The following is a 16,077-nucleotide window of genomic DNA, read 5'->3' on the forward strand; positions in this document are numbered from 1 at the left end:
GAGGGGGAATAATGCAAGACTGATATTCTGTGTGTGTGTGTGTGTGTGTTTGTGTGTGTGTGTGTGTGTGTGTGTGTATTTGTCCAGTAGCATCTTAGAGACCAATTAAGTTTGTTCTTGATATGATTTTCATGTGCATGCACACTTCTTCAGATACACAAGTGGTGTATCTGAAGAAGTGTGCATGCACACGAAAGCTCATACCAAAAATCAACTTAGGGGTCTCTAAGGTGCTACTGGACAATTTTTAAAAATATATATATATTTCTACTGCGTCAGACCAACATGGCTACCTACCTGAATCTGATATTCTGTGTGTTTTGCCCTCATAATGCAAATCTATGTTTAGTGTTACATAAGAAATAGGCCAGTCATATGCTTTTGCCAAGTTGTGCCATGCCTTTTACTCTCATGGGTCATGAATGTCCACCACACTTAATAGGTCATGAATATCCACCACACCATGACTTAGTTCTGTTTTAAATTGGACGTAATGTGGATTAGAGGTTTCAGTTGCATCCCTGCTTTTGTAGATTTCAGATCTGGAAAGCTGCCAAAAATGTCTCTCTAGTTCTCCTTGACTACCTTCTTACCTTCTACCTTCTTACACATATGTTTAAATACAAGGCATGTTTCAAGGGGAATTCACTGCTTTTCCTTTGGACTAGGCAAATGGATGCACTGGAATACTCGCATTGATGAGTATGTATATCCCACCAACAGCACGCCAGAGTATGGCTCCATCTTGGTGCCAAATGTTGACAATGTGAGAACGGACTTCCTTATGCATACTATTGCAAAGCAAGGCAAGGTAATTCTCTGATGTTTCACACAGGGATTTCAGTAATGTCACCTGGTGGAGGGATGATCAACAGGGCTGGGGATTTTTACTTTGTAAACACAACTGACATTGCTGTATGCAGTTTTATCGAACTCCTCCAATTGTTCAAAGTCCTTTACAATGGTTACTTCCTTGGGTAGGTTTATGAGTCAGGCTAGGCTGAAGAATAGTGACATGTTCACAGCCACAGCTCTATGGCTCAATAAGGATTTGAATGTGGGACTTTTGCATCCATATCCAGCACTAGCTATTTCATTGTGCCTACAAAAGATCTAGACAGCATCTTAAAAAGCAGAGACATCACCTTGCCAACAAAGGTCCGTATAGTTAAAGCCATGGTTTTCCCAGTAGTGATGTATGGAAGTGAGAGCTGGACCATAAAGAAGGCTGATCGCCGAAGAATTGAGCTTTTGAATTATGGTGCTAGAGGAGACTCTTGAGAGTCCCATGGACTGCAAGAAGATCAAACGTATCCATTCTGAAGGAAATCAGCCCTGAGTGCTCACTGGAAGGACAGATCATGAAGCTGAGACTCCAATACTTTGGACATCTCACGAGAAGAGAAGACTCCTTGGAAAAGACCCTGATGTTGGGAAAGATGGAGGGCACAAGGAGAAGAGGACGACAGAGGACAAGATGGTTGGACAGTGTTCTCAAAGCTACCAGCATGAATTTGACCAAACTGCAGGAGGCAGTGGAAGACTGCAGTGCCTGGCGTGCTCTGGTCCATGGGGTCACGAAGAGTTGGACACGACTAAACGACTAAACAACAACAACAAAATATCTTGTTTTGTCCCCCTTCTGTTCATGTCAGTTTAGCTCTCCTAGAGTTGATTAACCCGTGTGACCAAATATAGCAGATGTTTAGTTGTGCAAATGGTATAGTATGGGATTTATGAGTAGCACTAGAGGTAAGTATGGCGGTTTCAAATCACGATTATTATTTATAGTGTGTGCACAACACCTTTCAGAGTTACACAGAAAACATAGATAGGTCCCTGCTTCAAAGGAGCTTGTAGATCTCAAATAAACAATGGGGAAATGACAGAGAGAGGAAGGGAAGAACGTGGGCAGATGCCATTATGTATACATCCTCCCATTTTCTTACCTATTTTCTTTTTCACTCTTTCTTCCTCTTCTTCTTTCTACCATGGCCACATTCTCCACCTCATTATTTTTTCAGGACTGTTCTTTCTCCCTCCTTTCCATGCAATGGTATTCTTAGGCCCAGGCTCTTGATTCCTCCTTGACGCCTATTTCTCTACCGTTTTGCATAGGCCATTTTACCTGCTCTTTTCTTCTCTAGGACCAGAGGTGCTCTATCAATAGGAGCCAGTGAACCTTCTTTCTCTGCTACCCCTTCTTGGCATTAGAGTAGCTCAGCTGATCAGTGCCAGAGGCTTCATCACAAAATCCCTTTGTGCATTACAATATAGATTTTGCTGGTACAGCTAACTCCATTTTGGTCAGGGATGGGTGCTGCCAAAATAAATTACTAATGTTGCAAGTGGTGATGTATTTTTTTGGAATGTTCTTCTTCTTCTTCTATATTACTTGAAAAGAATAATTTTGAGACTTGAGCCTTTGCCAATGCCCTCAGTTCAAGTATTCCCCAACACATTTGGATTCTCTCCTCATCTCCAGGCAGTGCTACTAATTGGTGAACAAGGGACCGCTAAGACTGTCATCATCAAAGGCTACATGTCAAAATATAATCCTGAAAGCCACATGGCCAAGAGTCTGAACTTTTCATCGGCAACAACTCCTTTAATGTTTCAGGTACTCCTTAGAATTATCTTTTTTTAAGCTGAAAGTGAAGTGAGCCTTTTGGTTCACTTCACTGACTGTATACCAGAATGAGATTATTCAATTTTTTTTTTTTTATTAAATGTCAAAGGTCCATCTTTCCCATAGCCTGCTAATCTTGTTCTTGTGTCTTTGGTGGCCAAATGGCCCCTCTCTTGGGATGCCATCTCTTCCTTATGCATACCATTTAAAGATGTGTTAGTGCATCCAATTCCTAATTCCTAAATCTCTTCCAGGTCTCCTGGTTGTTTCCATATTCCAGGACAGTTCCAGCACTATTTCTGTTTTGCCGACTTTTCTATGGAATGCAGAGCAGCCAAATTTAAATCTCCTTAAGTTTTGCTTAACTTTTTTTTTTTTTTGGGGGGGGGGGGAGAATAAATAGGATACAAAGGGACACGGGTGGCACTGTGGTGTAAACTACTGAGCCTTGGGCTTGCCGATCGGAAGGTAGGTGGTTCGAATCCCTGCATTGCTGTGTCCCAGCTCCTGCCAACCTAGCAGTTCAAAAGCATGTCAAAGTGCAAGTAGATAAATAGGTACCACTCCGGAGGGAAGGTAAATGGTGTTTCCGTGTGCTGCTCTGATTTTACCAGAAGCAGCTTAATCATGCTGGCCACATGACCCGGAAAAACTGTCTGCAGACAAACGTCGGCTCCCTCAGCCAGTATAGCGAGATGAGCGCTGCAACCCCAGACTCTTTCGTGACTGGACTTAACTGTCATGGGAACTTTACCTTTTTAAATAGGATACAAGCCATAAAAGTGTTGCAGGAACCATAACATTGAAACTGGGGAAGAAAAAAATCAAGTGTGGATAAGCCCTGAGTTAAATGGGCTTTAGTTCCAGGAAGGTGTGTAAAGGATTGCAGTCTTCGGGGGCAATTCTATACAGTGGTACCTCAGTTTACAAACTTAATCCATTCCGGAGGTCCGTTCTTACACCAAAGCATTCTTAAACTGAGGTGCATGCTTTCCCTAATGAGGCCTCCCATCGCCGGTGTTCGTCTTCCATTTGTCTTCCGGGGCAAAGTTCGCTAACCAGAACACCTACTTCTGGTTTTGCAGAGTTTGCTGTCCGAAGCATTCATTAACTGTTTGTAGACCTGTATAGTGGTACCTCTGGTTACGAACTCAATTCATTCTGGAGGTCCATTCTTAATCTGAAACCATTTTTAACCTGAGGTACCACTTTAGCTAATGGGTCCTCCTGCTGCTGCCGTGACCCAAAGTGTTTGTTACCCAAGGTTTTTGTAACCCAAGGTACCACTGTATTTGAGTTATACCAGTTGAGGAGATACACCAGCAGGATGACCAAAATGGAGCAGAGTCGTGGGCGAGATGGGGTTGGCATAGGAAGGAGACACTTACATCATATCCAGTTCTCACCCAAACCATGGTCACTCTCCCACCCATGATGCATCATTGCACGGGTCCCGTTGGCTTTAGTGACAGTGGGAGAAGGTGGATTTTCCACTGGTATAGCAGCAGCATTTCTCCCCACCTCTCATGTAATTGGTGTATAGGTTTGCTTTTAATAGGAATATCTTTTGATAACTGAACTGACTATGAGAGTTCTAATCATGATGTATATAGAAGAAACTTCTTATTTAGGATTTCGCATGGTATACGATACTCAAATAAAGCACAGCTATTGAAAAACCACAACATGTTTTGTGTGCTATCTCCATTTGCCTTCACGTTCCTTCATAGACTAAGCAATAGCATGCAGAAGGCATGCCTGTCATTTTAAAGGCTTGGGGAGATGCTTAGATTTTTGCAAACATGCATGTTCTTCTTCCAGCGCACAATTGAAAGTTATGTGGACAAACGCATGGGCACAACTTATGGTCCTCCGGCAGGAAAGAAAATGACAGTCTTCATTGATGATGTGAATATGCCTGTAATCAACGAATGGGGAGACCAGGTCAGCTTAAATGAATAGGATATTTCTTTTACACAATTCAATGCATTGATCTGAATCAGTAGTCAGTATGAAGATGATAATATTTTACCAAGATTTTTTATTTATAATGGAAAATGTTCCAATGTTGCTTCAAAGCAATTCCTCTTAAGTTGACAGAGAACATTGCCTGATTTTATTTGGAATGACAAAAATCCTAGGTTAGTTTTAGTTATCCTACAAAGACCTAAAGGGGAAGGAATAGTAGTGTTCTGACACAATCAAATATGCTCATGCTATTATTTCATTCTTATGTAAATACACCATAGTACTGCATGAGACAATATAGGAATAAAAATATATGAGATGAGTCAATTTATTAAAGGAGCTCTGCAAATCTGAAAAACTTAGAAGTTCACTTACAGTGTAACCCTAACCAAGTCCACTCAGAAGTAAGTCCTATTGAATTCAAAGGGTCAGTGGGAACAGGACTGCAGCCTGTTTGTTTGTTTAATGCCAAGTCTTTGACTGATTGGTTGCCTGAATTTATATCCCACCCTTTTTCCCAAAGGAGCCCCTCTTAAGAGCAAAGCACAAACCCCAAATTTTATAAAACGCCTCCCATTTTCCCCACAGGTCACCAATGAGATAGTTAGGCAACTGATGGAGCAGAATGGTTTTTATAACCTGGAGAAGCCTGGAGAGTTCACCAACATTGTGGACATCCAGTTCTTGGCTGCCATGATTCATCCGGGTGGCGGACGCAATGACATCCCTCAGAGACTGAAGAGGCAATTCTCTGTTTTCAATTGCACTCTGCCTTCTAATTCGTCCATCGACAAGATCTTTGGTAATGTGGAGAGCTTTTAAACTCTGTTGTTCGTACTGTATATGCTACTTAAGTTTTCTTTACACTTGATGAAGAGTTTAAGAGACTGCCAACCTTGAGAATTTGCTTCCCTTGTTTATAGGAGCAGGGAACCCTGGAGTATTGTTTCTTCCTTAGGCTTTGTATTTACTGTATTTTTCGCCCCATAGGGAGCACCGGCCCATAGGGCGCACCTAGTTTTGGGGGGGGGATAAATATTTTTTTTATTCCCCCCCCCAGGCGCAGGGCTGGGGAAGCCCGAGCTTCCCCCGACCCCAGCCCCCAGAACAGGCTGCTATCCGCAAGCCTAGGGAGCCCGTCGGGAAGTCGCGCCGGTCTCCCCAGGCTTGCAGATATCTTCCTGAAGCTCGGGGCGCGTGGCTCAGCGCGCCCCAGGCTTCGGGATGCAGGCAGCTCCCACCGCCAGCCTCCAAACCAGGTCAGGGAACAGCGGGAAGGCGCGCTCCGCCTCCCCGCTGTCCCCCTAGCTTGTGGGGCTGGTGGTGGGGGTCAGGTTTGGAGGCTGCTATCCGCAAGCCTTGGGAGCCCGGCGGGAACTCCCGCGGAGCTCCCAAGGCTTGCGGATAGCTTCCTGAAGCCTGGAGGAGGAAAGCCTGCATTCACCCCATAGGATGCACACACATTTCCCCTTCATTTTTGGAGGGGGAAAAGTGCGTCCTATAGGGCAAAAAATACGGTACCTGTAGCAGGTGTGGCCTCGAGTCTCCTGGAGTCTCTCTCTAGTTTTGCCGTGCTGTTGCCTGAATTGCATCAGTTGAAGGTGGCATGGGGCTCTGAGATGCATGGTTTCTCTCTCTCTCCAAACTATCATGTTTGGGTTCTCCAGGTGTGATTGGAGTAGGACATTACTGTAGCCAGAGAGGCTTTATGGAAGAAGTGAGAGCTACAGTCTCCAAGCTGGTGCCACTGACCCGCAAGCTGTGGCAAATGACTAAGATCAAGATGCTGCCAACCCCTGCCAAATTTCATTATGTGTTCAATCTCCGAGACCTTTCCAGGATTTGGCAAGGGATGCTGAATACCACCTCAGAAGTAATCAATGAATCAAATGTAAGTAGTGCATGTGGTGCCTTCACATATTGTGGATTGGCATCATGATTCATTTGAGATGCTTCGGGTTTTTTGCACTTTGGGGATACTTTGATGATAAACACAGTACAGTAGGAATCAGAGAAGCAGCCCTGTTCAGTAAACTGAACACTGGTTTACATTCACAAATGATAAAATACAGTGGTACCTCAGGTTACATACACTTCAGGTTAAATACGCTTCATGTTACAGACTCCGCTAACCCAGAAATAGTACCTCAGGTTAAGAACTTTACCTCAGGATGAGAACAGGAATCGCGTGCCAGCGGCAGTGGGAAGCCCCATTAGCTAAAGTGGTACCTCAGGTTAAGAACACTTTCAGGTTAAGAACAGACCTCCGGAATGAATTAAGTATGTAACCAGAGGTACCACTGTAAAAGGAAGAAGACCCTGATGAGTTCCAAAGGTTTACTCTTGGAAGGTTGGTTTTTCCCCCTGCAGTACAACTGATTATGGTTTCCATGATTTTTGGAAGGCCATGTCTGCAGCTGGAAGGAATGTTTATGGAGCCGGGTGGCCATGCTCCCCCCTCCCCAACCCATGTTCAGTAAGGGCAATGTTTCCTGCCCCCAAGTCTTCCCTACATCACCAGTTAAACTGCAGTCATGTACTTGGGAAGAAGAAGACAACCATCAAGCAGTATTGGGACCCAAAACATTAGATTAGATAAAGAAGCAGCTTAAAATAGGAGGTAAAGAAGACAAATAAGGGGTGTGTGTGTGTGAATTTCCCCCTTCTGATTCTATTCAAAGATGGCATCCTATCCCTGGCCTTTGACACTTCCTATGTGTTTTTTTTGACACACCGTATTTCTCCAATTGAAAATTGTTTTGTCTGATTGTAATACACTATTGTATCTTCCCACGGCTGTAACCTACCCTGGGAGCTTATGATGAAGGGCGAGAAAGTCTGCTCAAATTCCTTTTTTCTTAAGCACAGGTGCCAAGAAAAGTTTTTCTGTGTAAGTCCATTCACCAAGGAACGGATCACTGTTGCGTTAAACCCTTGATGGCCAATTAGCAAATTAACATGGGTTGATCGTCAGGGGATGCCCTTAGGTGAACATTATGCACCTGCAAATCAGGTCTTACTCAGTTGTTACCACTTTGTGATGTTTTTATTGTAATGATCATCATGTTTTAGTAGACCACATTCGTGTGTGTGTGTGTGTGTGTGAGAGAGAGAGAGAGAGAGAGAGAGAGAGAGAGAGATAGAGATTGCTTTTTAAAGAGAGATCTGGATGCTGGGGGAAGAAAAAACCTAATCGGAAGCAAAAAGGAACATTCAGTTTTTCTTTTCTCCTTTTTTATCTCTGGACAGGTGCTCATAAAACTGTGGAAGCATGAATGTAAGCGTGTTATCGCTGACCGCTTCACAACTCCCGAAGATGTTACTTGGTTTGATCTGGCACTGGCAAAACTTGTTGAAGGGGAACTTGGCAGTGATAAAAAGACCCTGGTGGATCCTGGCACGGATGCATACTTTGTGGATTTCTTAAGAGATGCCCCTGAAGCTACAGGTAAAAATCGAGACTGAAAACCATCTGTCTGACATAAGGAAAATGAAGGGGTCATGGACAGGGGATGTCTACAAGATGTCTAGTTTGGAAAGACATGGTATCTTGACAGCAAACGGGGAAATAATAAAATCATAATATTTACAATGTATAACATTGCCTTGATAACTAGGCACTGTGTTGTGATTCTAAGGATGCTTTAGTAGTTTTCCCATTCTTGGCACTGCCAGCTCAGAGTGAGCACAAAAGTGAAGCACTGGGCTGCTGGCATCAACTAATGTGTTGGTGCAAACAACACACTAGTCTGTCTTGTCACACTACAGAAAGTAGCTTTTGCTACTTAGGTGTAGGTACCAGAGTATAAAGAAGCATGCATAGGCTAGAACTCTATCGAATATAGTTGTTAACATGGATGGGGGAGAGATTTGGTTGTTTGAATTTTAATGACAATCTGCCTAATTCACGTTTTCCCAAATAATACGAGACACAGCCATCTGTCAAATGTATACCTCTGAATGTTGCAATGGAGATCTCCAATTCAACACAGGAATGAGTCCATCATCATAAGCATCAGGCAAAATTACATACAAAATTGTGCACATTAGGAGAAAGGATGGCTTCAAAACCAATGTGGAAACAACAACAAATGTGGAAATAATAATAATTATTATTTCCACATTGGTTATGGTTGTTATATTTATGTGCCATTCATCTGACTGTGTTGTCCCAGCCACAATGCACGGCTTCCAACAAAATATTTAAAACACAATAAAACATCAGCAATTAAAAACTTCCCTGAATAGGGCTGCCTTCAGATATCTTCTAAAAGTCAAATAGTTGCTTATCTATTTGACATCTGATAGGAGGGCGTTCCACAGGGTGGGTGCCACTACCGAGAAGGCCCTCTGCCTGGTTCCCTGTAACCTCACTTCTCGCAGTGAGGGAACTGCCAGAAGGCCCTTGGAGCTGGACTGTTTGGGCTGAACAGTGGGGATGGAGACGCTCCTTCAGGTATACTGGGCTAGGTCGTTTAGGGCTTTAAAGGTCAACACCAACACTTTGAATGTGGCGAATTGAACTCAAGATTGGGGGGGGGGGATGAGAAACTGAAAGAATCTGAAAATGACACATTTCATCCACCCCTCATTGTTCTTCACAAAAATGCTTTCTATGGAAAAAGGATGCGATTTTCGTTCTTTTTCCTCAAAAGAAACATATTTTATTTCAAACTAGGTGTGGAGAAGGACAAATCTGTAAAAGGTAAGCTGCAGGTGCCTGAGTCAGCTGGAATTTAGATATTTGTCTAGAATTTCTTTTTTTAAGGGCTTGAGTTCTGTATCCAGCTGTGCATGTTTAGTTTCATAGAAGTCGGTGCATCTTAAGCATGTCTAATATGTTCAGAGACGGTGGTCTTGAATTATCACTATCCTATTTGCTTTGAAACAACTGTAGCTTAAACAGGGAGTAACTTAAGCACATAGCATGTTTGGGCTTACACAACCTTCATCTTGATGGCTGATAAGGGCAGAGCTGTATTTAAGGATTGCTATCCTGTTCAGCAGATGTAAATACTTCAGCTTTGTAATTGAGCTTTCTCCATATAGGGAAAGGTAACTGCTTCAAAAATGTGCCTCAATGAATAATAACATTTAAGAAGAAGAAGTAGAAAAACTACACAAACCACTATAAACTGCGAAGTATTCATAGGATGGCATTTTATAGGACCTTTCCTATGGTGGAGGAATAAAACCAGAAATTCTGTAATCTGAATAATTTTACAGTACAGTGGAACCTTGTTTCTCAAACTTAATCCGTTCCGGGAGTCCGTTCGACTCCTGAATCCATTCGAAAACCAAGGTGCGGCTTCCAATTGGCTGCAGGAACTTCCTGCACTCAAGTAGAAGCTGTGTCAGATGTTCAGCTTCCAAAAAACGTTCAAAAACACTTACTTCCTGGTTTTCAGCTTTTGGGAGCCAAAACGTACGAGTACCAAGGTGTTTGAGAACCAAGGTATGACTACCAACATTTTTAGAAGCCGATTTAAATAACGGCATGAAATCCTTGATTCAGCTTTTGAGATGAATTTATTGTGTACAATTAGCAGCAGGTAAAGCCCTGCGTTTGCATGTTTCAATAGCTACTAACTGTGGGATTTTACTTTCGTTGACTGTTAATGGGGAAATGCAGACCTGCTTTCATATACATGAGTTTATGCTAAAAGTAGTGAGCTTTGGCATGCAAACAACGCACACCATGTAGAGAAATGTTTCTTGCAGAGCAGCACTCTTTGGAATTTGTACGTTATGCTTGGGGAGAGAGGCTTCCTTCTTCCTCCTTTTGTAGCATCCAGGTTGCTGTGCCTTGCTCCAAGTGCTCAGTAGCTCCTTACATGAAGCAGCCAACGTTGTTGGCACGGAAAGAATTAGGAGCAGGTGAAGTGGGAAGGGAATTAGCCAATTCTTTCTTGGGGAAGTGAAGTGCAGGAACGTGGCTTGAATACCAGCAAAACAATAGCTCACTTTTAAATGTTCAAAAATGCTTCAGTCTTGTTTGTTTAAAACGTCTTTTGCAGGAATGGCAAAACTTCACACTTCACAAAAGCGATTTTTTATTTTTGTTTTAGATCAGACGTTGTTGCTCTCTCCTTAAAGGCTCTACTGATTCTTCTCCACCTGCAGCAAGTCGCCCACAGCAATCAAATTGCTGCCCTGGGCTCCTTTAATAATAAAAATCTTATTCCTATCCCTCCCCTCAATGCTTCAGTAACCAAGGTAGCCTGTAGCTTATTCCTTCACTTGACCAACTTGCCTTTTATCTCCCAGCACCCATGTCTCAGAAATTGCAAAACTGTGTGCTGGTACGCACTATTATTCTGTAAAAGAACTGGGAGCACTTTCACACATATAGCCAGTCTGAAACAGGATAGAATAATCTGGAAAGGCAGTGTCTGAGCTAGCCAAAACAACACATGACCAGTTTTGGGGCATCAAGCCACAGAAACCATGTCTGTGACTTGCAATGGAAACCATGTCTTTATTACCAAATATTTGAGAAGACGTACTCTAACACATGCAAAAAGCCTCTCTGTAATTGTCTCCGCTGTCAGAAAACTACCCCATCCAGTATCTTTTTAGCTTTTTGACTTGCTTGTATATAAAATGCAATTATCTCTTGAAATGAATGAATAAAAAACTGTCTGAAAGAGCACATTTTAAGCTTTATCCTGATACAAAACAAGCTGAATTTACATACAATTAAACATTTACTGTGACATTTTTCAAAAGAATTTTTTGTTTAAAAAGATAAAAACCAATGCTTAAGCACTAATATTTTTCCTTGGGGGGATTTTAAATACCACATGTCTAAATTAAACTTTTACTGTACACTTTTCTGCATATTTTAGTGTATAAAGCTAATCCTAATTCGTGCCCCAAAGGGGGAAAAATACATCTATATGCATATTATTCTGTTGGATGGTTGCATAAATTAATAATAAATAATATCACAAGCATGATGCCCTGAGTTTATATCAATGTTTATAGAAGTAATTAGAATAACTAAACTATTTGAGCCAATTTTAGTGAGAAAAATGCATTTTACACAAATGTTTACCAGCAGCTATAAAAAGTTGAACTAAGCTATTCAAATATTGCAATTAATTAAAAATACAAAGTTTATTATTATTATTATTATTCCCGAAATGACATAAAGCACATGGTCCTTCTGAGTTGAATAAATTGTTGCAAGCACAGAAATAAATGCACATGTTTCTGCGATACAGTAAAGCATAACAGCCATGATTCAGCCAAATTGAAGTATTTTGCACCCCTATTGACTTAAATGAGAAAGTTAAGTATTTAACAGTGCAACTGTATACATGCCTTCTCAAAAGTAAGTCCCACTGAGTTCATTGTGGTTTACTCCCAGGTAAGTGGGTACAGAATTGTGGCCTACATCTCTCTTCATTTAAAGATCCTGAATTGGACATTTTATCCCAAAACAAATCTAGTTAATTTGTTTTATCAGTCACTTTAAATGTTCATTGAAACAGCCTTTACAATCACTACTGTTATTATTTCTATTACTGTTACTTTCCCCAGTAGCGTAGCGTGGGGGGTGCAGGGGGGGCCGGCCGCACCGGGCGCAACATCTGGGGGTTAGGGTTAGGGGTAGGGTTAGGGGGCGCAAATCCACGGGTTAGGGGGCGCAAATTACTTGCCTTGCCCCGGGTGCTGACAACCCACGCTACGCCACTGACTTTCCACACCACCACTATTCATAAACAGGTGGTTCTGTTTGGACCAGTAGTCTCTTCCTCAATTCCTCATGGTCAAGAGAAGACATTACAATTAGGACACCGAAAAGCAGAGCAGTACGTTTTAAAAAAAATATTGCCCCTTGTCCTTGATATGAACTTGTCATTTATTTATTTTTTGATCACAGGAGAGGAGCCGGATGAAACAGAAGTTGACATGCCTAAAATCTATGAACCCATTGCCTCCTTTGAGCACCTGAAGGAACGTTTGAACATGTTTTTACAAATATACAATGAGAGTGTCCGTGGGACAGGAATGGACTTGGTGTTTTTTGAAGATGCGATGATTCATTTAGTAAAGGTACCAATGGCCATGGCGATCCATTTCACTTCAGAAATTCTTAATCCTGAAAATGTTAAGTGAACTAGGCTAGTCTCACATCTACAAACTCTGAAGTTGCTTCAAACAGAAAGAGTAAAAAGGTTATAGACTCTTTTAGATTAAGCCCTTAAAGGGTAAAGGGACCCCTGACCATTAGGTCCAGTCATTACCGACTCTGGGGTTGCGGCGCTCATCTCACCTTATTGGCTGAGGGAGCCGACGTACAGTTTCCAGGTCATGTGGCCAGCATGACTAAGCTACTTCTGGCGAACCAGAGCAGCACACGGAAACGCCGTTTACCTTCCCGCTGGAGTGGTACCTATTTATCTACTTGCACTTTGACATGCTTTCGAACTGCTAGGTTGGCAAGAGCAGGGACCGAGCAATGGGAGCTCGCCCCGTCCCGGGGATTCGAACCACCAACCTTCTGATCGGCAAGCCCTAGGCTCTGTGGTTTAACCTACAGCACCACCCGCGTCCCTTAGATTAAGCCCTTAGAGTTCCATATTTAAATGGTGTAGGTCATTATCCACAGCTTCCAGATTTTTTTGACTTTTTTTACTACAGGTCCCATTCCCCCTAGCCAGTGTGGCCAGTGGTCAAGGTTGATGGAAGTTGCAGCCCAAAATATCTGGAGGACACCAGGTTGGGGGAAGTCTGAAGAGCCGGCAGTGAGAGGGTGGGTGGTAGAAACTTATTGGAGGCAGAGCTGCATGATATCTAAGCTAGTCTGTTGCCCTTAGGTATGGAAGACACTGTCCCATTGCCAGTGTTAATTTGAAATTCAGCTGCCAGTCCATTCATGAAATGGAAGGGGAGCCGTCTTGTCCTTTGCCTCGGGCAGCAAAATGTCTTGGACAGCTCTGGAGATTAGGTTTAAGGGTCAAGGCAAGGCCTCTGGGATCTGCAATTGCAGGAAAATAATAATAATAATAATAATAATAATAATAATAATAATAATAATAATAATAATATATTTATACCCCGCCCATCTGGCTGGGTTTCCCCAGCCACTCTGGGCGGCTTCCAACAGAATATTAAAGTACAATAATCTATTGAACATTAAAAGCTTCCCTAAACAGGGCCGCCTTCAGATGTCTTCTAAAACCATCGCAGAAGCCTGATTAGTATCTTGTGGTTAGAACTATGTACCTCACCATCAATGTTGTGGTGTATTGCAGATCTCTCGAGTCATCCGCACTCCTCGTGGAAATGCTCTGCTTGTCGGAGTTGGCGGGTCTGGAAAGCAGAGTTTGACTAAGCTGGCATCATTCATAGCTGGCTACGATATGTTCCAGATCACATTAACAAGGTAGGCTGTCGAACAAAATCGTGGTTTGAGCATCATTTAGAATGAAAGAACATGCATTTGGCTCATACGGAACTTGTTCTCCCTGGCATAGGTCTTGATCAGATGTTCCTTTTTTTAAAAAAAAAAAGATTAAAAAAGTTTGATGCGAAGAAAGATGCCATGCCTGTTCAGGATATCAACTAAAGGTTTAACTTGTAAAAATCAAAACAAGGATACACAACCAATTACTAGTAGGGAAGAAAACTCTTTGTGTGCTAGTTCTCATGTTTAAGACATCTTTCTGGAAGAACAAGAACTCTGAGAAGGAAATAATAATAATAATAATAATAATAATTTATTATTTATTCCCCGCCCATCTGGCTGGGCTTCCCCAGCCACTCTGGGCGGCTTCCAACAAAACACTAAAATACAATAACCTATTAAACATTAAAAGCTTCCCCAAACAGGGCTGCCTTCAGATGTCTTCTAAAAGCTTGGTAGTTATTTTTCTCTTTGACATCTGGTGGGAGGGCGTTCCACAGAGCGGGTGCCACTACCGAGAAGGCCCTCTGCCTGGTTCCCTGTAACCTCACTTCTTGCAGGGAGGGAACCGCCAGAAGGCCCTCGGCGCTGGACCTCAGTGTCAGGGAAGATCAATGGAGGTGGAGACGCTCCTTCAGGTATACTGGACCGAGGCTGTTTAGGGCTTAAAGCTCACCACCGACACTTTGAATTGTGCTCGGAAACGTACTCGGCTCATGTTCATCAATATGAAAAATGACAGGTGCCCCAACCCCTTTTCTCAGAAAGTCCTAACCCCCCCCTACATTTAGAGAGAGAGAGGGAGAGAGATAGTGATTTTATACCACCTTTTTTCTAACTTAAAGGTTTGTGATGTTTCTTAACGAATCTAAAGGTTTGCTGAGGTATGCATGCATGAGGCCCGCTCGTATGACAAAGGTTTCCAGTGAAGCATATTCCTTCTTTCCCCTTCAACTGTCTACAGCAGACAGCAATATGACTAACCTAGTTTTTGACAGGTGATGATGTGGAACAGAAAATCACAAGCTGACTCACAAGTCATGCACATTTAATTTGTGAAATCACAGCTTTACACACTTGGCCTGTTCTGCACACTTGGGATTCTGCACATCCTTACCAAGGAAGAGGTTCAACTGAGCTGAATGGCACTTACTTCTAAGTGAAGAGACATAGGATTGTATTGTGTAGCTCAAAAAACAACAGACAATAAAAGAAGAATAATCTGAAGGAAAAGGTCTTGGCAAAAAAAAAAAAGCCATGTTTGCTGGGAGGCGCCTTTCCTTGCATGGATTTTTCCATTGGTGGGGCCAGGGAGCTTCGCTTACTAATGCCCTTGTTTTTTCTCTTTCCAAAGGTCTTATAACACATCCAACCTAATGGAAGATTTGAAGCATCTGTATAGGACTGCTGGACAGCAAGGAAAAGGCATCAGCTTCATCTTTACAGATAATGAGATAAAAGATGAGGCTTTCTTGGAGTACATGAACAATGTCCTGTCTTCTGGAGAGGTATGATGCTGTTGTTGTTTAGTCGTTTAGTCGTGTCCGACTCTTCGTGACCCCATGGACCGGAGCATGCCAGGCACTCCTGTCTTCCACTGCCTCCCACAGTTTACTCAAACTCATTCTGGTAGCTTTGAGAACACTATCCAACCATCTCATCCTCTGTCGTCCCCTTCTCCTTGTGCCCTCCATATTTCTCAACATCAGGGTCTTTTCCAGGGAATCTTCTCTTCTCATGAGGTGGTCAAAGTACTGGAGTCTCAGCTTCAGGATCTGTCCTTCCAGTGAGCACTCAGGGCTGATTTCCTTAAGAATGGATAGATTTGATCTTCTTGCAGTGCATGGGACTCTCAAGAGTCTCCTCCAGCACCATAATTCAAAAGCATCAATTCTTTGGCGATCAGCCTTCTTTATGGTCCAGCTCTCACTTCCATACATCACTACTGGGAAAACCATGGCTTTAACTATACGGACCTTTGTTGGCAAGGTGATATATCTGCTTTTTAAGATGCTGTCTAGGTTTCTCATTGCTTTCCTCCCAAGAAGCACGCTTATTTCGTGAC

General features: G+C 42.6%; 1 protein-coding gene across 1 annotated transcript in view; it reads left to right on the forward strand.

The window, feature by feature from the left end:
• The window catches only part of DNAH5 (dynein axonemal heavy chain 5), a gene marked incomplete at its 5' end in the record, with an annotated part of 188,985 nt that overhangs the window by 113,496 nt on the left and 59,412 nt on the right, over window positions 1-16,077 (forward strand). Inside the window, 9 exons of the mRNA XM_081873195.1 lie at window positions 669-811; window positions 2,486-2,620; window positions 4,451-4,573; window positions 5,186-5,399; window positions 6,265-6,488; window positions 7,847-8,045; window positions 12,486-12,658; window positions 13,861-13,991; window positions 15,367-15,520. Coding sequence (XP_081729321.1) covers window positions 669-811; window positions 2,486-2,620; window positions 4,451-4,573; window positions 5,186-5,399; window positions 6,265-6,488; window positions 7,847-8,045; window positions 12,486-12,658; window positions 13,861-13,991; window positions 15,367-15,520 — 1,496 coding nt within the window. The remainder of the gene's footprint in view (window positions 1-668; window positions 812-2,485; window positions 2,621-4,450; window positions 4,574-5,185; window positions 5,400-6,264; window positions 6,489-7,846; window positions 8,046-12,485; window positions 12,659-13,860; window positions 13,992-15,366; window positions 15,521-16,077) is intronic.

This window comes from Podarcis erhardii (genome assembly GCF_964252035.2).
Source record: "Podarcis erhardii genome assembly, chromosome: 8".
Classification (NCBI taxonomy): Eukaryota; Metazoa; Chordata; class Lepidosauria; order Squamata; family Lacertidae; genus Podarcis; species Podarcis erhardii.